Below are 26093 nucleotides of genomic sequence, written 5' to 3'. Positions count from 1 at the left end.
AACTACACTTTATATTTGGGTGTGGTAGGCTTAGAACTGCCAACTTAGAATATCATTACAGTGAGATATTTTCATACTATATTGCTAAGTAATTAAGTCATAAGTGGATTAGGTAAAAAATGTTAAGCATATATTCACTTAGTATATTTTAATGGTTATTATTATTATTAATAAATCGTGCTTGAATGAAAAATATTATAAGAAGCTATTAGAATTCTATGCAACCCAAGGTGATTTTATTGCAACATAAAGTGAAAAAAACTCTTGCTCACTTTCTCAACTTACTAAATCAATAATCTCTTAGAAAATGATGCCAAATCTACTACGTAGAAAATCATTCAAATTGTGCACAACCTAACTATACACTTGAGGAGATTGGCATCATTTTGGCACAAGAATATCAAAGTTGCTAAGGCTCCATTTTGCAATTTCATTCCCACTCACATAAATCTCAGTCCCAACATCCACGGATGGCCAATGCCGAACCACAGGCTCGGTCCCCGGATCCTGCCAAAAAATAGAAACTTTTAAGATGACACGAGTTTTAATGCACAATTGGCAAAATAAGAGAGATGAATTGGTAAAGTAAGAGAGATGATGGGAAATATGAGTAAAGTAAGAGAGATGATGAGAAAAAATAGTGGAAATAGAGTTAGTAGATTATCGGGTCCACTTCCTAAAATAGTAAGTTTCTATTTTTAAGAGAAAGTCTTACATGAAAATAATTTTTTTTTTATTTTTAAGAGACGGATAGTACTTAACAAAGAAGTATGCAAAAATGTTGAGTTTTTAAACCTGATAGAAGTAAAGTGAGTGAGAGAGTCTTCCAACATCAAGCTCCCAAGTCCTTGAATCTCCAATCCAACCCTCTCCTTTCTTGGTTGGATACCCATACTCTCCCCAAACAGGGTGAGGCAGAATTTGCAGGATTTCCTGAGGCTGTGGGTTGCTGTATGCATCACACAAGTTGTAAGGCGCCTCGAGGTGCTTGGCATTGCCCGGGGAGCAGTAGACATGGTACGCGTCATAGGGGAAACGCGCCTCATCAGTGCGGTGCACTCGGCTCCCGTTGGAGAAGGTGTGATAAGGTGGGCACAGGCTAAGATTGTGCGGGGTGCACCAAGCCACAATGCTCGGGTTTATGATCATCTCGCTATAACGAGTCACATCACTCGTTACATTCCCGTCGCACGCCCTCCCGTCGTTCTTCCAGCACCCGCCGATGTCCATGAGGTAGAACTGGCTCTGGTTTCCTCCCCCTTGCCCAATGTCTAGTGTAAACCTCACTTTGAAATGGGGTGATCTTGGAACCTAGTAGGAGTATATTGGGTCGCGTTATAATAAAACTAATTTTCACTTCAGAACGCTGAACTTTCAATAATGTGTATAAAAATTATCAACACGAAGACATAAATATATCAATAGTCTTACGTTGATAATTTTAACATACAAACTTGAAAAAGTTCTGGAATAGAAATTAGTTAGCATTTGATCACAACCCGAAGAAAACCTCACTTTGAAATGGGGTGATCTAAGTATAAATTATTAATAGGGTCATGTTAGGTTGCTAACTATATTAAATTGATAACTGATAATTATGTCACCTCACATGTTATAGATGTCAACACGAAGACATTTGTATATCAATTGAATTGTATACTTATGTGACATATAAATGTCTTCGTATTGACATCTATAACATGTGAGTTCACATAATTATCAATTATCAATTAGCAAATAGTTATCAATTGATCATATCTCATTATTAACCTAGATAAATAAAATTAATAGCATTAATTTCACACATCCAATGAGAGTAATAAAAGAAAACTCACAATCTTAGTCATTCCTCTAGTTTGATAATGGTAGCCACCAGAGAAGCCTCTTGTAGCATCTGATCTCAAATAAAGCATGAGCCATGGATACTTTGGTGATGTTTTCAACACATGTTTGAAAACCCAACCTCCTTTCCCAACACTCTTCTCCCAAGTGATAGAATAGTATGACACATTTTCCTTAACAGCAGCTGTGGCCATGTCTGCATCCAAATCCCACGTCCCGAAAAATCCTCCGTTCATATGCATAGTCCGATTCCTCTTCCCAGTGAGGCGCGTGTAGCGGTGGTGGATGGATGGCATGTTCATGCACCCCTCCCCGAAGCAGGGGAAGCGAGGCTCGGGGGCGAAGGGCGAGGATTTTGTGCCATCCTTGGGGCAGATAGCTGCTTCAGTGTCCATGTTGCCACTCTTGAGCATGACCATCCAAAAATGCCATGGCCTTGGATGGTCTCTCACTTTGCATTTCTCAGCTAATAATAACTCTTTCCATGCTGCAAATTTGTTGCTATCTATTACTTCCATTCCATCTATTGTAGCTTGTTTCACTCCTAGCTTGTTCTCCTTCCTCCTCACCTTGTGAGCTAATTTATCTGGACAACACAACAAAACACATGTAGTTAAAATGAATGTTCGACTTGGATCTGCTCTGGTACAATGTAGAAATAGATGGGGGGTTGTTTAAGGATGTATAGATGAGATGAAATCATCACCAGCTTGATATAAGACAAGATTGGGGGTTTTCAACACAAGTAATTAAATAAATATTCGACATGGACATGCTTTGATACCATGTGGAAATGAACCACTAAGGGCTCTACAATATATAATATTTTTATACTCCATATATTACTCTCTCCGTCCTACAACAAATAAACGATTTTCGATTATACAAGTTTTAATGCACAATTGGTATGAGAGATATAAAAGAAAAAAATAATTAGAGTATTGTTGGTGGAGAATGACACTTAGAGAAAAAAAAATTAGCAAAAAGATATAAGCCAACTATTTTCATTGGACATGAAAAAATATATAGATATAAAAAATTAGTAATCATGAAAGAAAATGACAAACACAACAACTATATAAAAGTGCATAAATATTTTATGAGTACATAAAATTAAACTAATGCATAAATTCAAATTTTTCATGCGATAGCTATAGAAGCAAAGTTAAAATAGGTTTATTGAAAATTAAGTTCCGAATTCCAATTTTGCTTATGCAAACTACATGGCACTTTGTAAATTTAGCACTTTTGTTTCAATAAAGACATTTTAACTTTAATAATGATTGCAGTTCTATTTTAAGTATTATGATAGTAGTTCTATTTTAAAGCAAGACAACTCGGCATTTTTAAAATGAGTTTTATAATTATAATAATACTTATATTACTCTAGTAACATTTTTTGTGTTGGTTTTCTTAAAAAAAAAATCGATTAATTGAATGGATCTTCACCAAGTCAATATGAGATAAGGATGAAGGTTTTCAATGAAGTAGAAATATACATTGTGATTGAGATGGACGGACGAGATCGAAGCAATCGGCCTGTCTAGGGCTGCCCATGTTGGGAGCTTCTTCATGAACTTCATTGCATTGATTCCACGCTTCAATGGCGACTCTCAGGCCGTCTCGTTTCATCCCGGGATCACCAACAGCTGATTTGTACTCTCTTTGTCCACCAACACTCATCATCAACAATGCCACCACCATTGCTATAATGTGCAACATTCTGAATTTCACCATTTTCTTCACTTCACTCACAATATATGATATACTACTGTGAATGAGTGAGTGTGTATTTATACACACATTTTTAGGGTTTGGATAATGTTGAAGCTGCTAATTTTGGAAAATAATAGTATCTGATTAAAGATAAGGTGTATATTTGGAAGCTTGACTATATTCAACAAACTTCATTTATTCTCGAGAAAGTATATCGTTGTGCGAATTTATGGGAATCATAGTCATACTAATAATTATGCATAGTCACGTTGACGTGTAAAATAAATCGGGGGGATATTCATCTGTTGTAACAACGGCAATATTTGTTACATTGTATTTCATTAAATAATTAATGGATAATGTTAATTATCCAAACTACTCCAGATATGGAAAAGGATAAATACACTGTCGATAAATTGTAGTATATGAAAAAGGATGAATACATGTTACATATATAGAATTTCAGTAAATATATGTATTTATGGATAATAATATGTTAATCATTTTATTTGATGCTCAAATGTTTTGACATCATTATCCTTTCTTATTTATTTTAAAGATAGTTTGATTATCTCATTTAATAGAAGTAGATAAGGTGTTTAAAATTTTATTTTATTTGTTTTTATAAGTATATATGTATTCAATATCATCGTCAAAAAAATATTGGACAGTTGTATTAATCAGATTTTTCCTAATTAATCAAATAAAACTTTAATTGATTATTAATGAGTAGATTTAATAAAATTATCATTAATTCAAAGTTAAATTGTAGCACTTGTTTTCTTCTTAATCAACGCATTCTTTTTCTTCGCTTTTTATTTTAATTGTTCTTATTGCTAATGTCATATTCGGATTTTTTTTTTATAAAAGTTTTACTAGCAAAATATTTTTATTAATTGTATTTTTTAATTGAAGAGTAGAATAGTAGTAGAACCCATGAATAGTTAAAAGGAAGATGTATTGTTATAGGTGTTGTTTCTTAGTTAAGTGATGAAATAAAAAAATGGTTAAAAATAATGTGAGAACCATGAATAGTTAAGAGATGATCAATAGAGACTAGAGACCACTATTGTGGATGTTCTAAAGAAATTTGGATGTCTTATCATAATTAAGGAGTAATAATCAGTGTCACAATCATAATTAATACTGATTTATGTTTCAAATCCAAATCACATAAGTCGGGCTCTTTTTTGATTAATTATTTCTTGTGTTTAAAATATTTCACATTCATTAATTAATCGACCATGCTGCTAGTTTAATTTAATTAATACTATATCATATAGTATCATTTTTCAAATAATGCTAAAAGTTCATGCTGCTAGTTTAATTTAATTAATACTATATCATATAGTATCATTTTTCAAATAATGCGAAAAGTTCTGAAATACCTTTGATAGGCAAAGATTTTGAACTTTGTAAGAGTTAGAGCATCTCCAACCATTACACTAAACTCAAACCCATTTAACTGTAAATGCCACACTAAAAATTGATTTTGCTCCAACCATTTACACTAAACTCAAACTTAAAAGAATATTCTTCACCCACTAACTTTTTTTACTTTTCAATCATACCTTTATATTTTATCTAAATTACACGCTAACCCATGGCACTTTGTCAATATCATAAATTAAAGTAAATAATATAAGATTTATTAATTAATATAACTAAATATTAGAGCATTAGCAATGGCGCCCGTCCCGGCGGAATTCCGACCGGCGTGCCGGAAGTTCGCGCGGGACGTCTTCCATTGTGCAAGGGAGGCACGGATACGGACATCCGTTGCGGACACCGGAGTTCCGCGGCATTCCGCGGAACTCCGTCGCGACGTCCGTGCGGACGTCCGCCAGTGCGTCGACTCCCACGGACGTCCGCGCGGACGTCCCGATTATTGCATTAATTTCTTTTTTTTAATTATTCTATAAATACGTATCGTTGAACTTCATTTCATTCACACCACTTGTATTAACGAGTATCTCTCTCTCTAAAATACTTTCTTTCGAAGAACAATGGAGCACCACGATAGCCATTCCCCCGCCACGAGCGAGTCACAGGCGCCTTATTTTCCCGTCGGCGGTAGTACGCCGATGTCCGCCGCGATGCCCAAAATGCCGGGGATGGTGCCCCAATCTCAAACGGCAGCGGAGATGATGTCCGGGTACTACAACATGTACCCGCAGTGGTATGGGATGATGTCCCAAATGTCCCAGATGCCCGGGGTGAGTCTCGGAATGGCCCAAATGCCGGGGATGATGCCCGGAATGCCGGGGATGATGCCCCAAATGCCGGGAATGATGCCCCAGATGCCCGGGATGATGATGTCGGGGATGATGCAGGGATCGCCTGGCGCTGCGGGGGGAGTAGGCAGGGGATGATGCAATCGCCGGTGGCCAACGTCTGTCGGCCCTATATGGATTTACTGGCGCCAGACAACCCGCCGAATACTCCTCTCGAGACTCAGTTCACTAGCATCGAGATGTTCTCGCTTGAGGAGTTGGGGCTATCTCCGATCCGGGATTCTCCCACCGACGCACCAACGGCGACAGGGAGGAGGGGGAGGGCAGGGAGAGGGAGGGGCAGGGGAGAGCGAGGGGCGGGGGCCGCTGAGGTGGGGGAGGGGTCCAGCGGGAAGAAGAGGATCGTCTAGAGCATGGAGGAGTGCATCGCGCTGGCGAAGGCGTGGAACGGTGTGGTGGAGGATCCATACGTCGGGGCTAACCAGCACATCGACAGGATGTGGTGGCGCATTAGCCAAAGCTACCTCCAGTTCAAACCGCCAGGGGGGAAGCCTCACAATGGAGAGCAATGCCGGAAACAGTGGGAGCGGTTGAGGAGGCAGCTCAGCCGATTTGCCGGCATTTACACAAACAACCTCTGCTCGGCAACCAGCAGCATGTCTGCCGAGGATGTGAAGCTCCTGTCTCACCATCAGTTCATCAACACTGCAAAGGGGTTCGGGGAATTCAAATATTGGGAGGTCTATCTTGTGGTGCAGACTTCGGCCAAGTTCACTGCGGGTGTTGAATCTGGCTGGCCGAAGCGGACGAAGATTAGCGCCTCCGGGGAGTACACCAGCAGTGTTGGTACCCACGAACTCCCCCCCGCCGAGGCAGAGTTCCCGACGCCCACATCGTCAGGCCGCCGCCGTCGTCCGGTTGGGCAAAAGTCCGCGGCGCGGATGGCGAGGGGAAGCGCCAGCGGATCCGGCGAGGCCCAATCGGTAGCACCCACCCAAAACGATCCTGAGAACCCCTCATTCGCCCGCATCGCGGCACATGAAACCTTGTTACGTGCAATGATTGAATGACGCCAATCGACCGACCGCCATTACAAGCGGTCGCTTAAGGATATCATCAACAGTATGCGGCGCGATTTGGGGTTCGGAGACATGTCGGAGAGTGACGACGAGGGGGGTGGCGTGGCGGCAGCGGGGACGACGAGGGGACTGACGACGGGGAAATTTTAATTCCGTAAATTGTTTAATTTGTGAATTTTTATTGTGGGAAGTCCGTCGAGATGTCCTTGGGGATGTCCGCTACTGTGCAGTGGGATGTCCGTATGACGTGGCATCCGCAGTGAGATTTCCGTATGACGTGGCAGGAGGTGTTTTTGGATGTCCGCGGGGATGTCTGCCGAGACATCCACACCTGCTCTTAATGTTTAACTAATTTTTGTTATATTTGATAGCGTATTTGATTTGAATAATATTAATGTACGTATAGTTATGAATCTGTAAATTGGATTATGTATTAATGTACGTATAGTTATTAATCTATCTAATAAAATAATTGTTTCCCATAGATTTATATGCACCGTGAATTATTAATCTATCTAATAAAATTGAATTCTGTATTTTGAAATTAAAATAGCGGCTCTTTATTTAGTAAAATATTATTATTTTTCCAATTGTATTGAAATGGGCCAGCCCATTATTTAATAATAACTAATCAAATATAATAGAATTAAATTAGGTTAATTTTAACATCTTCTCTACGCCGTTCTTCTTCCGGTAAGTTATTCGCCGTTCTTATTCCTGTAAGTTTTTTTATTTTTGTATTTTAATTTCTCTTCCTTCTCTTCTTCTATTTTGATAAATATGAATTGATTTGGACTTAAATGCAATAACTCAAACTTTGAAAAGTGTTTTTGATATACTTTTAGTGCAAACCTAAATATAAGTATTTTTTTCTTCAAAAACCTATAATGGGACTGTTGGAGATGGTCTTACAATATGTTCGGATCACTTGTTACTTCGAATTATGTTTATAATTCCTGCTATCAAATTCTTATGGACATTTTTACACGAATTATAGAATTTTGAATTGCTTTTATTAATGAATTTGCTTGTTTATTTGTCAGGGGATATTATGAAATTCTAATGTACTCCGTATTTGGCATTCGATGATGAGATATTTGTGAAGATTGTTGGTTGGATGTTATAGTTTTTTTAGCCTTCTTGAATTTTTGCTTTTCAATTTTTATTACTATATTTTATGAAATTCCAATTTTCAGTTTAGTTCGGATATCAGTTTTTTGGATTCATTTTTTGGTTAATTCAATTCGATTTATTACTTTTAAGAAAATCAATTTTATAATTCAACGACATTTTATCCATCAAAAAATGGTAAAATAAAGAAATTACACATTAAAATTGTGATGTGACATAATAGCAAATTGAGAACTGGAATTTGCTACTGCTAATCTCAACTAGACATCACCAAACCGAACCGGCCCGGCTGAACCGGCCCGGAACCGTCACCGGCGGTTCCGAACCGGAACCGGAACCGTCGGCGGCGGTTCCGAACCGTGACCGGAACCGGCGGTTCCGACGGGCCGGTTCAGGTTCATGAAATTTGCGAACCGTAACCGGCGGTTCCGAACCGCCGGTTTTCACCGGAACCGGCGGTTCCGAACCGGCGGTTCGCCGGTTCCGACACCTTTTCAGGCTACCACCGGCCTAGACGTAGCCTTTTCAGAAACCGGGTCAGAAACCGCTGGTTTTTGTCAGAAAACCGTTGACGAAACCGGCGGTTTCTGACCAAAAACCGGCGGTTCAACGAGTAAACCGGCGGTTCCGGCGGTAAACCGGCGGTTCCGCCGGATTTCAAAAATTTGAAATTTTTTCTTTTTTTTTTTCTTTTTTTAATCACATTTTTCCCCTATAAATACCCCCTCATCTTCATTTTCTACTTACCTCATTCTTGTGTTGATAAGAATTTCTCTCTCAATCTCAATTTCTCTATTCTCCATCCTCTTTCTCTCAAGTTGTTTACGTTATTTGCGCTCATAATTTACTCACGTTGTTCTTGTTTACGTTAATATCACATAAACACTACTCTCTATTCTCTACTTCCAATTTCCATAATATCATGTCTTCATCTCGTCGTGGTGGTGATCGGGGCAAGGGAATTGCCCAAGATCAAAGTGACTCTCGTCGTCGTCGTGCCCCTTCTAGAGCACAAGTTGCGGAGGAGGTGGGAAGGCGAGCCGCTCTTCGATTACAAGTAAGTTCTAAACTTCTAAATTAAATGTTTTACTATGTTAATATGTTATAATAAGTTTTAATATGTTAGTAGTTTTTTAATATGTTTTATTATGTTATATGATATAAGTTTTAAGTATTTTATATTACATGGTTGAAAAATGGCTCAAGTATTTCAATGAGATCCCAACAGTTTTTTTGCTTGCCAAAGTTTTGGATCCAAAGTGGAAACTAGTTGGTACTTTCAAAAATTTAGAATTTTATTACAACAGTTTAGCTTCTATTGATCTTGAACCACTCCGAGCTTTGCAAACTGACGACGACGACAACTACATAAACCTTGCCCAAACATTCCAAATAAACCTCCCCCACCTCCCAAGCCTCCAAAGAAATTTTGAGTTCGACTTGCGGTCTCTCTTTCACGATTACGAAGTCAAGTACAACACTACCCACCAAGTTCGACCTAGACCCCCCCGTCAAACACAGAACTTTGGCTTCTTCCAAGTTGATGACCCCGACACCCAATCCCAATTGGCGGACCTATACGCCTTCAGCAGCGGAGGAAGGACGGCACATTCGGTAAGTGAGTTAGATTTATATTTAGACTCACACTTTTCATTCAATGAGGAAGAAGGAGGTCCCGTTCCCCAACAAATCGACGTCCTAGATTGGTGGTCTTCACACGAGAAAGATTTTCCCATCCTTGCATCAATGGCCAAGGAGATCTTTTCGGTTCCGGCTTCCACTGTCGCCGTCGAGTCCGCCTTTAGTGTTGGAGGCAACGTCTTGGACGACCGAAGAAGTAGGCTCACCGGACAAAACATGGAAGCCACCATGTTACTTGATGATTGGTGCTCCGCCGAAATTAGAGACCAAGAACCGGATTGGGACAAACTAGTAGTACAACCCGACCAAGACTACTTCCCCGACGAAGAAGAGTAGGCGCCAATACTTCCGATCAAGCCAAATAGGTAAGCAAGGTAAGAGAACTACGTGGACTTTGATTCCAAAATGCAATTGAGCATTGAGGATACGTAGGCATCTCAACTTATATTTCAACTTAAATTTTAAATTTAAGTTTAAATTTAAGTTGAGCTCAAGTCCTTTTCCTTTATTTCTTTTTTCTCCCCTTTATTTCGAATATGTAATTTTGTAAATTGTAATGAAGACTTTAAGTCTTTTGTAATTTATAATTTTGAAGTTGTAATTTCTAATTTTTATGTTGTAATTTGTAAATTTTAACTTGTAATTTGTAATTTTAAAGTTGTAATTTGTAATTTTGAAGTTGTAATTTGTATCAATAAAATTACATTTGTACATCGCTTCATTCTAATGTTATTTACGCAAGTTTTTTTACATTTTAAACTTGAATTACAATTTACAAAATGCAAAAAAAAAAAAAAAAAAAAATCAAAACGAACCGCCGAACCGGCCGAACCGGCCCGGAACCGGCCAATCACCGGCGGTTCCACGGTTCACTTGAACCGGCGGTTCCACGGTTCACGAACCGGAACCGCCACACCTTGGCCGGGCCGGTTCAGGTTCATCAATTTATTGAACCGGAACCGGCGGTTCCGAACCGTGAACCGCCGGTTCCGGAACCGTGGTGACGTCTAATCTCAACATGCGTAAATCAAACTAAAGGTTAAAATGGTGTCGAATAGCAATTTCTTGTTACTTGTTGTCGTCGCCTCTACCAACTATCTTGAACTTTCCTGTTTGCTCTTGCTGCAAAACCACATCCAAATTCACCAAACAATTTTATTTTTAAAACAGTTAATATAACCTAAAACTAGACTCCAATTTAAAATTTAATCAATCAATTATGAAGAGAGGAAATTCAATTAATTAAAAACATTAGTGTTAATTGTGTTACCTTCTTCCAGAGATGAGTATGAGGGGAGCAAAATGCAGCAACAACAGACCCTCTGCTCTTCCCCTTCCCCTCTCTGTATTCGATACAGAGCTCCTCTTTCAATCCACAGCTGACGTGGAATGCCAATCCACATTTAGGCTCGGAGCAATCAATGGCGCAACCGTTTTTCGATTTGCAGATGTAGCACTTGGTCTCCCACCGCCTCTTCCCCACCCGATCGCAGTTGATTCCCTCTCTCCCCTCCGAATCCGCGAAGAACACCTCCGGCACGTAGATCGCGCACACCAGATGCGCCCACCACCCGTCCGTCGTTGGCTTCAACGCGCCGCCGCCGACGGGGCAGAGGCAGCAGGACGGCGGTTGATTTTTCTCCGATTGGGAATGGAGGCATCGGGCGCAGTACCAGTCGCCGTCGGGGATCCCCGCGGTGAAGGGATGGCCGTAGCATGTGGCGTGCACCATCAGATCGCAGCCGTCGCAGAGCACGATTGGATCCGCCGGATCTCCGTCCGTGCTGTCGCAGACAGCGCAGACGATTCCGTCCTCGCCGTCTTCTCTGCCGTTGAGTTTGATTTGTGCGGAATCTTCATCGGATGGGGGATTGAGATTCAGATCGAGGGCCAGGGGCTGAAACGCCCAAATTCTCTTCTTCGCGGGAAGGCAGAGAGTTGTGGCGGCGGGGGGAGAAGGCGAATATCGGCATTCCTTGCGCTTTTTGGCGGGAAGGCAAGGGGAATGGGATTTGTTGGATGAGTCTGATGAAGCCGCGAATTTTTGATGTTTGTAAGTGCAGGAAATAAATGAAGATCAACCCAGAGATTTTACGTGGTTCGATTTACTGAGGTAAATCTACGTCCACGGGGAGAAATGGGGGTAGGTTTGTATTGCTTGATCTGTTTTCTACAGCTTACAAATACAAACTTGCTATATGGTGTTTTATCTCTAGAGAGCTTAGCTATTTTCTACCAGATCTAAGTCTTATTTATATATTGAACTGAGATCGTGGCTTGCATCACCACCTTAAGTCGTGGAGGTCACGGAGGTCATGAGATCCTGCATGGCCACTAACTAGGCGGTGGCTTACATCATCAGTAATTATGTCGTGGATGTCGTGGATGTCGTGGAGGCTGCATGGGTCCACCACTAGATAGATCGTGTCTCCCAGTTCGGTATTGCCGAGCAGCTTTTGCCGATGCTGAAACCGAACTGTTGAACTATTGCCGAGCAGCTTTTGCCGATCTGAGAGTAGAGCTTGATGCCGACCTGAGGGCAGAGCTTGATTGGTTGGCTTTTACCGAGCTGTAGGCTGAGGCCGAACTCTTTGGTCATGCCGAACTGATACTCTTTCTTGGGCTTTGTGCTGGCTTGTTTAGTACGTACTCCATCACTACCCCCCCCGAAAAGCGAAGTGAATCACTTCGGCATTCTGGATAAAGGTACGGGGTAAGTTGATGTTTGTCCTTGGTCTGATGAAATAAACATCTTTGTCCGGACTTGGCTTGTCGGTCTGATGAAATAAACATCTTTGACCGGACTCGTCTTTGGTCTGTGTTCTAATTTGGCGATTTTTGTCGCCGGGATCGAACTTTCCCTTGTCCTAATTTCGGGATCGGACTTTCCCTTGTCCTAATTTGGGGATCGGACTTTCCCTTGTCCTAATTCGGGGATCGGACTTTCCCTTGTCCTAATTCGGCGAGTTTTATCGCGTGGATCGGACTTTTCCTAGTCGTAATTCAGGCAAGTTTTATCGCGAGAATCAGACTTTTGTTGCAGTTCGTTTCAGACGAAGTGCTTGTTTAAGCTGAATTGTGGTCTTGTATCCTCTTTAGAAGCTTTGACGCACAATCGTGGGCTTGTTGCAGCTCGTTTCAGACGAACTGCTTGTTTAAGCTGAATTGTGGTCTTGTATCTTCTGTAGAAGCTTTGGCTCACAATTGTTTAGCTTGTATATGTTCTAAGAAGGGGGTCAGCCTTAGAAGAACAAGATACCTCAGTAACATTTGTAAGAGACGACACGCACAGAGACAGACAAAACACACAAACAAAACGCACAGAGACAAATAAAGACCAAGTAAACCGAATAAAGCACATTGAGCAAACAGGACTCAAGACTGACTGACCGGACTGTCTCTTACAAATGGAACTTTTTGAGGTTGGAAATGTGCCATGTTCGGGGTACCTGTTCTCCTGACATGTGAGCCAATTTGTAAGACCCTTTGCCGAGGACTTCTGATACCCGATACGGACCTTCCCATGTGGGTTCGAGCTTGCCCAGCTTTTCTGCTCGGCTTACTTCGTTGTTTCTCAGGACGAGATCTCCCACTTGAAATTGCAGCTTCTTCACCCTTTGGTTGTAATACCGGGCTACTTGCTCCTTGTACTTGGCTGCTTTTATGCATGCCAATTCTCTTCTTTCTTCGGCAAGATCTAGCTCGGCTCTCAGTCCGTCGTCATTCATTTCTGCTGAGAAATTTAGAGTTCGGGGACTGGGCATGCCGATCTCCACCGGAATTACGGCTTCAGTGCCGTACACAAGACTGTACGGAGTTTCACCGTTGGAGGTTGTGGGTGTAGTTCGGTAGGACCATAGGACTTGAGGGAGATTTTCTACCCATTGTCCTTTGGCTTGTTCTAACCGAGCTTTTAACCCTTTCACCAGGATACGATTTGTTACCTCCGTCTGTCCGTTCGCTTGTGGATGAGAGACCGAAGTGAACCGCTGTTGAATATTCAGCTCTTGGCACCAATTCTTGAATGTCTTGTCAGTGAACTGAGTCCCGTTATCCGAGATGAGGATGTGGGGTATGCCAAATCGGCACACTATGTTCTTCCAGACGAAATCCAACGCCTTCGAGCTCGTTATCGTAGCTAATGGTTCAGCTTCCACCCACTTTGTAAAGTAGTCCACGGCAACGATTAGGAATTTCATTTGCCGAGGAGCTTGAGGAAGTGGTCCCACTATGTCTATGCCCCATTGCATGAAAGGCCAAGGGCTTTGCATAGTGGATAGATCGGTCTGCGGCATCCTTGGGATATTTGCATGGATTTGGCACTTCGGGCATGTCTTGACGAGCTGCACTGCTTCTTGTACCAAGGTTGGCCAATAATATCCCCATCTTAGAACTTTTTTAGCTAAAGCTCTAGCTCCGATGTGGCTGCCGCACGATCCTTCATGAACTTCTCTGAGGATGTAGTCCGTCTCTTCTGGTCCCACGCACCGCAATAACGGCTGGAGGTAAGACTTTCTAAAGAGGACTCCTTCATGAAGTTTGTACCGAAGTGCTCGGCACGTGATCTTCCGAGCTTCTCTCTTATCTTCGGGCAATTGTCCCTGATCCAGATACTGCAAGATCGGCGTCATCCAGTTCGGCGAGCTGGATATTGAATGTACCTCGGCTTCATCAATGCTTCGATGCATTAATTCTTCCGCCTTTGAGTTCGGATCTGAGGCCAACTTACTTAAAGTATCTGCTCGGCTATTTTCCGCTCTGGGAACGCGGATTATCCGAAAATAGGAGAAACTTCGGCTGATGCTTTGCGCTTTGTCCAAATACTTCTTCATTCTCTCGTCACGGGCTTCACTGGTACCCAACATGTGATTTACTATGACTTGTGAATCACAATGGACTTTGAGAGATTTGACGAGCAGACTTTGCGCTAACTGAAGTCCGGCAAGGAGGGCTTCGTACTCGGCTTCATTATTAGTAGTGGGGAATAGGAACCGAAGTGAGTAGGTTACCTCGTGTCTGTCGGGAGCGACGAGTAAAATACCAGCTCCACTTCCCATCTTGTTTGAAGCTCCATCTACGAATCCGCTCCAGCAGTCTGGCGGCTCTACTTCGGATTCCAAGGGCTGTGCTAGTTCGGCATTGGCAGACTTTTTCTGTTCGGCAATGACAGGGATTGCTTGATCGAACTTGGCCTCTGCAAGAAAATCTGTCAAGGCTTGTCCCTTGATGGCTTTCCGAGGTAGGTACTCGATTGAGTGTTCTCCCAGCTCTATGGCCCATTTGGCGATTCTGCCTGATGCTTCTGGCTTGGTCAAAACTTGCCGAAGAGGCAGATCGGTTAAGACGCATACCTTGTGAGCATAGAAGTATGGCCGCAGTCTCCTTGCTGCATTTACTAACGCCAGAGCAATTTTTTCCAGAGGTTGATACCTTGTTTCTGGACCTCTTAATGCTCGGCTTGTAAAGTAGATGGGAAGCTGCTTTAGGCCTTCTTCTCGTACAAGCACCGCGCTGATGGTTTGATCTGATGCCGCTAAGTATAAGAATATTACTTCGGCTTCGGTTGGAGCAGAGAGAATAGGAAGCTCGGCTAGATAACTTTTGAGCTCGTCAAAGGCCTTTTTCTGCTCGGCTCCCCACTCGAACTTTGGTGCCTTTTTCAACACCTTGAAGAATGGCAGTTGCTTTTCGGCTGCTTGGGAAAGGAATCGATTCAGTGCGGCTAGACATCCGGTTAGCCTTTGCACGTCATGTATGGACTTCGGCATTGCCATGTGCTGAACGACTTGAACTTTTGAGGGATTTGCCTTGAGTCCGTCCTTTGAAACCCAACAACCCAGAAACTTTCCCGAATCTACCAAAAAGGTACATTTTTGGGGGTTGAGTTTGAGGTTGGCTTTTCGGAGCACGTTGAGAGTGGATTTGAGGTTGTCTTCGTACTCCGAAGTGCTTTTGCTTTTGACAACTATGTCGTCGACATACACTTCAACTTGATTCCCGATTAGGTGCCGAAAAAGCTTGTCTACCATCCTTTGATAAGTGGCTCCGGCATTCTTTAAACCGAATGGCATCTTTTTATAGGCGAAAATGCCGAAATCGGTGATGAAAGCTGTTTTCGGAGCGTCACTCTCATCCATCAACACTTGGTGATATCCTTTGTATAAATCAAGGAAACAGAAAATTTCGAAGCCGATCAAAGCTTCTACTTTTTTATCTATATTCGGAAGGGGATAGCAATCTTTTGGACAGTGCTTGTTTAGATCGGTAAAATCTATGCACATCCGCCATCCTCCTCCTTTTTTCTTGATCATCACAGGATTGGCCACCCAAGAAGGATATTTCACCTCGAATAGTACATCCGCTTTTAGTAATTGGCGGACTTCGTCATGGATGATTTGGCTTCTTTCTGCCGCAAAGAGTCTTTGCTTCTGTTTTACTGGCCGGATTGAAGGATCAATATTTAACCGATGAGTGATTACCTCGGGGGGCACTCCGGTCATGTCCAACGGAGACCATGCAAAGACATCTTTGTATTCCTTGAGGAGCTGAATGGTCTTTTCCCGGAGTAGAGGTGTTCCTGCGAAGCCGACGTTGACCGTTCTGGATGGATCATCTTCGTATAACTGAACGGTCATTGAGTTCGGCTCTGAAGTGACTTCGGTCATCTCGCTTGCCTCCGATTCCAGTTGCTGTGATTGCTATGCTTGATGGTGCCGAACTGATTGCTCGGCACTTTTAAGCGCAATCTGCAGACATTCTTTTGCTCTCTTTTGATCACCTCGGATGACCGCTATCCCACCTTTAGTGGGGATCTTGATGGTGAGGTGATAAGTAGAGCAAACGGCCCGAACTGTGTTGAGCCAGTCTCTCCCCAGGATGATGTTGTACGGGGACCGAGCTTTCACCACAAAGAACTCGATCATCGTACTGGAGCTTGTAGGCGCTTTTCCCACCGTGATCGGAAGGCTGATAATACCTTCAGGGCGGGTGTCTTCCTGGGCGAAACTTTTCAGAGGAATTGGAGCCGGACTGAGCCGAGCTGGATCCAATTCCATTTTATCGAAACATTCTTTAAAAAGAACGCTGACGGACGCTCCTGTATCCACAAATACTCTGTGGATCAGTTTGTTTGCCACTCCGGCTTGAATGACAATAGCGTCTTGGTGAGGAGAGATGGCTGGGACGGGATCGGCATCTGAAAATGTAATCACTTCGTCTTTCTTCAGCCTTTTATGTGTTGGTTCCTCTTGATTGGAACCTCTGCGTTCTGCTTTTAGGGACGACTTAGTCTTCCCGGCTGGGAGAGCATCAATAGTCAGGATTACTCCATCGTATTGCGGCTCGTCGTCGTCTTCGGGATCCTCATGCCTTTTCGGATCCTGAGGATTGCAGTTCGCACTTCTCTGCCTTTTGTTCTTTTTCGGCTGCTTGCTTTGGTATTTTTTTAACGTTCCTGTTTTCACAAGAACATCAATACCTGCAGCCAAATCTCGGCACTCCTCGGTATCGTGACCGTGGGTTTGATGGAAGGAGCAATATTGATCCTGAAGTCGCCGTGCGGCTGATTTCGTTATCCGCTTTGGTTTTTCGAACATATCGGAATGTAGTTCGAAAATTTCCGCTCTTGACTTGTTTAATGGTACGAACTGAGCGGGCGGCTTCTCAGGATTGAGACGTGGCCCCAATCTGCCTTGTACCGGTGCCCTTTGAATTCTTTCAAAAGGAGTTCGGCGAGGAAGCACCTGGTCGCTTTGATCGGGCTTCCTTTTGTCTCCTTGGGATGAGCTGTCTAACGACCGTTTTCGACGGTCTGCCTCATCCGCACGAGAAAACTGGTCCGCAATGTCCCACATTTCTTGAGCTGTTTGCGGACCGCACTCCACGAGCTTTCTGTAGAGAGCTCCGGGCAGGATTCCATTTTGGAATGCCGAGATGACAAGTAGATCATTGAGATTATCTACTTGTAGGCATTCCTTATGGAATCTCGTCAGGAAGTCGCTGATCTTTTCGTCACGACCTTGACGTATAGAAAGCAGCTGAGCCGAAGTGATTCGAGCTTCTGCTTTCTGAAAGAACCTCCTGTGAAAAGCATCCATGAGATCTCGGTAGGATCTGATGCTGCCTTGAGGAAGGCTGTCGAACCACCTTCTGGCGTTCCCGATGAGCAGCTCGGGGAACAGCTTGCACATGTGGACCTCATTGAGACCCTGGTTCGCCATATTATATTGATAGCGTCCCAAGAAGTCATGAGGATCCTCTAGCCCGTCATAAGTCATTGACGGTGTCCGGTAGTTTCGCGGCAAAGGAGTTCGGGTGATGTCGTCCGAGAACGGAGTCTTTAATGCTCCGTACATGGCGAACCCGACATCTCTTCGGTACGGAGGAGATGGAGTTCTCCTGTGGTTCCGGTACCGAGGAGGAACATGTCGGGGTTGAGGATTCTTTCTCCTGGAAGACACGTCACTACTGCGGTAGTGACTTTCATGTCTGGATGAGGAGGGAGAATCCGCCGTTGTCTTCTCCGACTGTTGGCTCTTCTGCAGGAAGGTTAAGAACTCCTCCTGCTTCTCGGCCAAGAACAGCTTGACAGCCTCGTTCAAATCAGGCTGCTGGGAAGACTCGGTGTGTGGACCTTTTGAGCGGCTTGCTCCTTCTCCGTGAGAACTGGAAGTAGATTTTTCACGAGGCTGCTTTCCAGGCCTATGGGCTGCTGGATTAGCTTCCTCATGGTTATCACGGACGGAGGCACGGGTGTTATGTGATCTGGTATGCATTTTTTTGGTAGAAGAGGATCAAAAAACTCGCTTTATCACAAATTTGGTTCTCTGTTTCCCACAGACGGCGCCAGTGATGAAGCCGCGAATTTTTGATGTTTGTAAGTGCAGGAAATAAATGAAGATCAACCCAGAGATTTTACGTGGTTCGATTTACTGAGGTAAATCTACGTCCACGGGGAGAAATGGGGGTAGGTTTGTATTGCTTGATCTGTTTTCTACAGCTTACAAATACAAACTTGCTATATGGTGTTTTATCTCTAGAGAGCTTAGCTATTTTCTACCAGATCTAAGTCTTATTTATATATTGAACTGAGATCGTGGCTTGCATCACCACCTTAAGTCGTGGAGGTCACGGAGGTCATGAGATCCTGCATGGCCACTAACTAGGCGGTGGCTTACATCATCAGTAATTATGTCGTGGATGTCGTGGATGTCGTGGAGGCTGCATGGGTCCACCACTAGATAGATCGTGTCTCCCAGTTCGGTATTGCCGAGCAGCTTTTGCCGATGCTGAAACCGAACTGTTGAACTATTGCCGAGCAGCTTTTGCCGATCTGAGAGTAGAGCTTGATGCCGACCTGAGGGCAGAGCTTGATTGGTTGGCTTTTACCGAGCTGTAGGCTGAGGCCGAACTCTTTGGTCATGCCGAACTGATACTCTTTCTTGGGCTTTGTGCTGGCTTGTTTAGTACGTACTCCATCAGAGTCATCGGTTTGTTGTTGTAATCGGAATCGTTTGAGAGGAGGCAAGCCGAGATATCTGGCCTCCTCCATTTGCGAAGAGTAAAAGGAAAGAGGGATTAGGGTTTGGTGAAAAAAGCGATGAAGTGGAAGGAGTGAGAGTGAGAGTGAGAGGTGATGATATATGGCGAAGAATATGGGGGGAAGATGAGATGCTGAAATTTGGAATTTCAATTTGTTATTTAGATGTTTGAATTTCTTTCAAATTTGAAGTGTTGGGGTCATCTCAAATGTTAGTAGTCATTCAATATTCAACTGAAAACAGCCATTAAGATATTCAATTCACAGATCTATTTTACGAGTAATTATTTCATGATTCGTTTGGTATCTCTATTAATAAATCGCGTGTTAATTTAAACACATGTATAATAATAATAATAATAGTAGTATATGATTATACCATTTTCTGTGTATAGCTTCATACTCCTACTAATTTAAAATGCAAAGATTATTGACCGTGATAATTTGCGCTTGAGCTACAATCTAGCATTCAAAAGATTATTATCAATTCCACCTAAAAGCAAAGTGTATTATCAAGTTACTATAAATTTTCGAATGAATTTTATAAATGGTGGTATCAACTTGATTATTAAAATTTGATTTGTTTTAAAATTATACTATGATAATCAAAATAAAATAGTAATATAAACGGTATGAGAATTAATGTATAATTAGTAAAGTAAAAAAAGAGGAGATATTTAGGACGGTATGAGTATAATTAGTAACATAGCATGCAAGCAAGGATGGAATTAAATTCAAGAAATTTTGCTTGATTATCATTGTTCAAATAATTGACAGAAGCAATGCAACAGCTACATTGATACATGGGAACTGAACTAGAAGAGACCTCCAATGCATCTTAAAAACTAAAATAGCTCCCGTTTGGACTTCCAAGCCAACTAGAAAATCTTCCATGATCTGCAAACATCATAATGCGCAATCTTTAGCTCCAGGCGTCTGTCTGTCTCCACTCGGTCTGAGTCCAAGCATAATTCACCTGAGTAAAACATCAGATGTCACTGTACCCGGTTAAATTAGTCCGAACTTTATAGCTCCAACCTCCATATGAGTAGCAACCGCAACAGCAGCAGCTCCAGCAGCAACAAACCGAGACTGGGCTTGCATCAATTTCGCATCAAGGGAATGTTGACTATCCAATGTGCCTTCTCTCGACTGTGGCTGGTGGTACGGGTTGCTGTTCCGTTCAGCATTCGTAGCTGGGTTCACTTTAGCTGGTGTATACTGTAGAGGCTGCCCCTTAGAGACAATCTCAACATTCGAGCCATTCCTCGATATGACTGGCGTGTTTTGCCGCTGAGATTGTTGTTTTACTTGAGACGCTTCTTCCTCTTTACAGCTCTCTTGGTTCTGTACTGTACTAGTTTTGAAGAAACAATGCGGAGAGTTCGATTGCCGGGGCAGAGTAGCATTCTGAACGCACATCCCTCCACCATAGGAATCGTTCACATGTCTGGCATTCTCATATGGTAAAACTGGTCCAACTACTCTTCCGGGCTTGGCTGCAACGGTAAACTGAGGTTATTGAGAATTAGAAGAGACAAAGAGATACACTACACAGATATTCACATGACAAACAGAGGCAACCATTATATCTATCAACGTGACTTTCTACGACCTTAAAACTATATATCACAGAATTGTTAAGCATTTGGTGCTTTCATGCTTTAATGCAGACTATTAGGCTTCTGTTTCATTAGTGGCACTGCAATAAATTTATCGAAACTCTGGTGTTCTCACACTCTTCAGTCCCCTTTCATATCTCCATCACAGAAATCAGTGTGTGCTGATCACTAATTAATTTTTCACGTACAATTACTTGTCTATTTGGCTCAGAGCAAAGCAATTCTATCAAGTACAATCAGATTCATCACTTTCAAGTCGCTCGGAGAATTTTGTTTCACATACTATTTACTAATGAGAGTAGAAATCTAATTAAATATATAAATTCGTGTACCATTTGATATCCTTGGAGGTGGGCGTGAAACCCTAGGTGCACTATCAGAGGCCGCATTTGGCCCTCTAAATCCTATTGAAGCTTCTGATTTAACTTTTTGATTGTCGAATACAGAAACATTTGAATGTGTTTTGGGAGGAATTGTGCTAGAGTTTACAGTAGACCTGCATAGAAGCAGGAAAGCCACTGTTAATTTATGCACTGGCACTCATATTATCTCATACTATAATTGTACATAGATTCTTCAAAAAACATCAATCCAACAAAAGTAAATTATAAGGTAGCTTGACAGGAAGAGGAAACATATTCAGAAAGTCTGAAATCGCAGGAACAAGTACCACTAGAGTGCTTAACATGCTGATACAAACTAGATAATCTCAAAAAGCATATGAGTGTTTGAATTTAATATATAATTGCATTTTGGGAGGACGAATTAACAATAAATGTAATAAGTTTCACTTAAGAAGTGCATTGAAAAGGAGAATAAGTGAAAAAGGGAACTGTTTAAGGAAAACCCAACAAAAAACAACACAATCATTGTTGGGAAAGCATTACCCCATCGCTTAACTGACTTGTTAATAAGTAGTACATGTTATAGGTATAGACACTAGGTTGTCTTCCGTGTGCATATGTTTGGAGGTAGTGTGGAATTTATCTAAGTCAAAAATAGGAATTAAAAATCTCATACAATAGAATTATACCGTGGAAGAGACACATGCTTCCTCTCAGGGAAAATTACAGGCCCACTTTTTCCAGAATTTTCCTCCAGATAGTCAAATTGCTTCTTGAATTGACCAACCGCACTGTATAACACAGAGAACATATTAAATCTGATGTTGACACAGCTGTGAAATGAATCAATCTGATGTAGCAGAACCAAACCTAGGATAGAGAAAACTTGTGCCACCATTACGCGCCATGTAGTCTTTTAATAATTGGGGGTGGTACTCCAATATTTCTCGGAATATTAATTCTCTAATATCCTCCTTTGTCAATCTTCTTCGCTCAAATTCAAATTCCATCTTCGAGATTGGCTGACAAGAAGGCTCCCTCTCAATTTTAGACAGCCCCTTGAAGTATGGATCTGCCAATGCCTATTGATCACAATAATCATGATCAATACAAGAAAACATAATAGTTTGTACAGCATTTGAATCAACTGAAAAGAACACTGGGTCATTAAGATGAAGGTATATAAGATATTTGTGAGAGCACACAACAAATACCTCTTCAGCACTGGGACGATCCTTTGGGTCAAATGCCAACAGCCTTTGCAATAATTTGAGAGCGGATGGATCTGCTGCATTTGGAAATTTCTCAGTGAAAGGCACTGAACGCTTTTTTCTCATATCCATCAAATATTTCCGTGCCTTCTCATTCCGTACCTGCGTCCAGGATACACAGTAGTTAACAACCACATCTTCAGATGTATTACCTTAATACTTTGTATATAGGTCTTTGAACCATACCCCAGATATTGTATCAACTGATGGTGTTCCCAGAAGATCAGTGATCAGGTCCAGTTGATGCACTACACTTTTCCCAGGAAACAATGGCTTCCCTGCCAAGACTTCTGCAAAGATGCATCCTATGCTCCAAATATCAATCGCAGGTGTATACTGCAAAAATGATGTATGGTGAATGACTGGCACTTAAAATAGTAAAGCAGTAAAGCCCTCCAGAAAAGACGCAACCTGACACAAATTACCTCTGAAGAACAGAGATATCAACATCCAGGAAAGTACAATACTCCTTCCTGAACAAGAATTGTTTTAATCTACAATTACTACTCATTTGTTGACTCAGCACTCTGCACTAAATAAATGCTACTACCCGTAATGAGAACAAGCCCCCAAGGTAGATCAAATAATAAGCATGAAAATGAAGTCCATATAAACAAAAGTTTTTCCCCGCAATATAATCTCATCAAGAGATAAGCAGAGAACCCAAGAAACAATTACAAACAATCAGGAGCTACAAGCATTTCCCAGTACTAAGTAGCCAATAATAATTTTCAGGTGCAATATGATAAGAGTAGGGGAATCACTCTATGCGAGCTTAATATTGAAATACGAGGAGCCTACAAACCAATCGTAAATGCGGATGCGGTAAATGATAAAATGGTAAATAAAGGAGGGCTTTACGTGGGGGCAAACAATGAAGAATCATCCCACACTAAATTTACAACCAAGTCAGTTGCACAAAAGAAAACAAAATAAGTTTGATTTACAGCATTAAAGAATCATGATTTGGCACCACATGTGTGTGTGAGTGTGTGTAGATCTGAAACACGGAAGAGCATAAATGGTTAAAATTAAGAACCTTGGCGGAGAAAGAACCACACAGCTCAGGAGCTCTATACCATCTCGTAGCAACATAATCCTGCAGGATAAGACAAATTGTCTAAAACATGAATAGCTGTCCAACAGATTACCCTTGAAAGTGGTGATACAAACAGGTATCTCCCAAAACAAGGTGAAAATAGATATTCAATGATTTATGGATTGCAAATTCTAGTCTGTACCGTCCAAAAAACTGCTGTCGGAGCATCACTGAATGCCACTCTTGCTAGTCCGAAGTCACATATTTTTAGTTTGCAGTTAGCATTCGCCAAAATATTCTTTGGTTTGAGATCCCGATGATAAACATTAGCTGAAAGCAGGTAAAAGCAAATTAAGAAAAATGATCAAGTGATAGAACGCTGGTAAACCGAAGACTTCAAAGAAAGTGTGGCAAGCTGAGAACAGAAAATGCAATAAGACAACCCTGAAAAAATCTTAAATGTAGCAGCCCATCTATGTAGCACCAACATTTAAGATTTTTATCAAGTGAGTCATGGCAACCCAGTATACTTTTTATTTACCAGTATGCATATATTTCAGTGCCCGTAGCATTTGATAAAGAAAAAAGCGGTGGTGCTCTTGAGTCAAATCATCATTAGCTTTTATGACTTGATGAAGATCGGACTCCATAAGCTCAAAAACAACATAGATGTCTTTGAAGTCTCGCCTAGAGGGTGGAATCATGATCCGCTTGATTTCAACAATATCAGGGTGGCGTAAAAGGCGAAGCAACTTAATTTCCCGCAAAATCCGAAGAGCATCAGATGTATGCTCAAAAATGTCTTTTATTTTTTTTATTGCTACTTTTTCTTTCGTCTGCGTGTCAATGGCAGCACAGACAACTCCATAACTACCCTTTCCAATAATTTCCAGAATTTTGTATCTGTTGGCTTCTCCATACTCTGTGAAAAAATCAGTATCTTTTGGGATCTGCAAAACAATTAACCATGCTATTATCATGCCGAACTTTGAAGTATGCCTAACATTATATTATACATATGGTGTAGCAAAAGAAAGTTAGATATAACAAGAATCGCATAATCTATGACTTCAATCAATCATAAAATTCGAAAAAGGTTAAAGAAATCTCAAATAAAAGATATTGAGGAAAATTTCAATTAGGCACCATCAAGAGTCTTCAAAAAGAGAATTTAAAGGAAAGACAAGAAATCCTATTCTTTCACACAAGAATCCCAAATAAAAATCGATCGGAACTTTCTAAAGTAAATTTCTCATGTTCTTGCCTTGTCGCTAACAAACAAAAAGCACAAGTTTAAATCAACAACAAACAACAAACCAAGTCCAATTTATGTGAAATTTTCCAGCTCTCTCATTAAGCCTTCAAATTCTCAACAAAGAACATCTCATACTCCCCACCATAAAATTCACTTTACACAACACCAAAAAAAAAAGAAAATGCAATAATTATCTAAGAATGAAACAAAAGCTGAAGAAGACCTTCTTTCGCTGGTCCTGCCGCTGCATCCTTGCTTAAATCTAGAACCTCTTTTTCCGATCCGATCAGTGAAAAACGAAAACCTTCGCCGTTCAAAATTCAAACTAATTACACCGAAATATTCAACAAAATTGCAATTCCAGACGCCTCTACTCGCACAAATTCCAGAGAAATTTTATGATTTAGAGAGAGAGAGAGAGAGAGAGAGAGATAGGGGTTTGAAAAATCCGACGGTGAAGAGGAGCCGAATTCGGTGAACGTTAGTGGAATTTATACAGAGGTTTTTGTTTTTCGTTTTCTTTTTATGTGGTTTTGGAAATTTCTTTTTTTGAAAATTTGTTTTTGGAGTATTATTTTATCCACTTCTTTGGGTGCCTGCAGGCTTACGTGTACACCTGCGATTGGTTAATAGTCCTATTTCATTAATTACACATTATAGCTTTTTCGAATCTTGCGTTTTTGCCCCAAATCTTATACTCACTCGTCCGCGAATAGGAGTTCCATTTTTCCAATTTAATCCTTCCACAAATAGGAGTCACAGTTCACTTTTACCATAAATAGTAATAGGGTCTAACATTCCACTAACTCATACCACTCACATTTCATTTAAAACTAATATATATTACAACTAGGACCTCTATTCCACTATTTTTTTTACTCACTTTTCTTAACATTTCTTAAAACTCATGCCGCCCATAAATAGACTCTTAAGGAGGGAGTAAATCTTAAATTATGGCCTATAAAAGGTTTGATTAGATGTAAAAGATAGACATATGTTGAAGAATGAGTAAATTTATTTAAACATATTATGTAAAATTATGCAAATTGATTTATCGACAACAATATTCAATAAATTAATAATATGGCGTTTGATACTTTATTTAATGGGGAAGCAAGAATAAAAAAAGAGCCTTCAACGTAAAGTCAACACGACAAGCACATTAATAAGAATAAAATGTAGTAGTAATATTATTTTATTATAGATTCCGTAAATTAGAAATCACGAAAAGAGGTTATAAAAATGATTATATGAAAATGGATTGAAGTTATTTAATGCATGTACGTGGCATTTTTCATCATGAATTTTACAATATTGTAGTGAGAAATTTTGTGAGTGAGCATATATGTTTAATTTCATAGGAAATTTACAAAATAAGTTA

General features: G+C 41.2%; 3 protein-coding genes across 4 annotated transcripts; all 3 read right to left on the bottom strand.

Moving 5' to 3' along the window:
* Nucleotides 1-231: 231 nt before the first annotated feature.
* LOC121803330 lies at nt 232-3577 on the bottom strand. The gene is made up of 4 exons (XM_042203011.1): nt 3342-3577; nt 1836-2428; nt 796-1311; nt 232-507 (listed from the first exon to the last, which is right to left on the bottom strand). Exons 1-4 carry the CDS (start codon nt 3562-3564, stop codon nt 382-384), a joined length of 1458 nt encoding a protein of 485 aa, XP_042058945.1. The 5' UTR covers nt 3565-3577; the 3' UTR covers nt 232-381.
* A 7014-nt stretch (nt 3578-10591) lies between these two features.
* On the bottom strand, nt 10592-11708 carry LOC121803329 (nuA3 HAT complex component NTO1-like; the record flags this gene model as incomplete). The annotated part of the gene is made up of 2 exons (XM_042203010.1): nt 10592-10765; nt 10914-11708. Coding segments are annotated over 2 exons (849 nt in total), but the record flags the coding sequence as incomplete, so codon positions are not given.
* An 8196-nt stretch (nt 11709-19904) lies between these two features.
* LOC121804994 (mitogen-activated protein kinase 19-like) lies at nt 19905-25214 on the bottom strand. 2 transcript variants are annotated; one of them, XM_042204737.1, is made up of 10 exons: nt 24936-25209; nt 23999-24407; nt 23660-23787; nt 23458-23517; nt 22605-22754; nt 22362-22520; nt 22018-22229; nt 21837-21938; nt 21136-21299; nt 19905-20680 (listed from the first exon to the last, which is right to left on the bottom strand). In XM_042204737.1, the coding sequence occupies exons 1-10, from the start codon at nt 24960-24962 to the stop codon at nt 20190-20192; spliced, it is 1902 nt and encodes a 633-aa protein (XP_042060671.1). In that variant the 5' UTR covers nt 24963-25209; the 3' UTR covers nt 19905-20189. The 2 variants fall into 2 exon arrangements, with proteins under 2 accessions (XP_042060671.1, XP_042060672.1); XM_042204738.1 differs by having other exon boundaries at nt 20490-20693; nt 24936-25214.
* Nucleotides 25215-26093: the final 879 nt, after the last annotated feature.

This window comes from Salvia splendens, chromosome 5, assembly GCF_004379255.2.
Source record: "Salvia splendens isolate huo1 chromosome 5, SspV2, whole genome shotgun sequence".
Taxonomy (NCBI): Eukaryota; Viridiplantae; Streptophyta; class Magnoliopsida; order Lamiales; family Lamiaceae; genus Salvia; species Salvia splendens.
The sequence above is the reverse complement of the archived record's forward strand: the minus strand, read 5'-3'. Positions and strand labels throughout refer to the sequence as shown.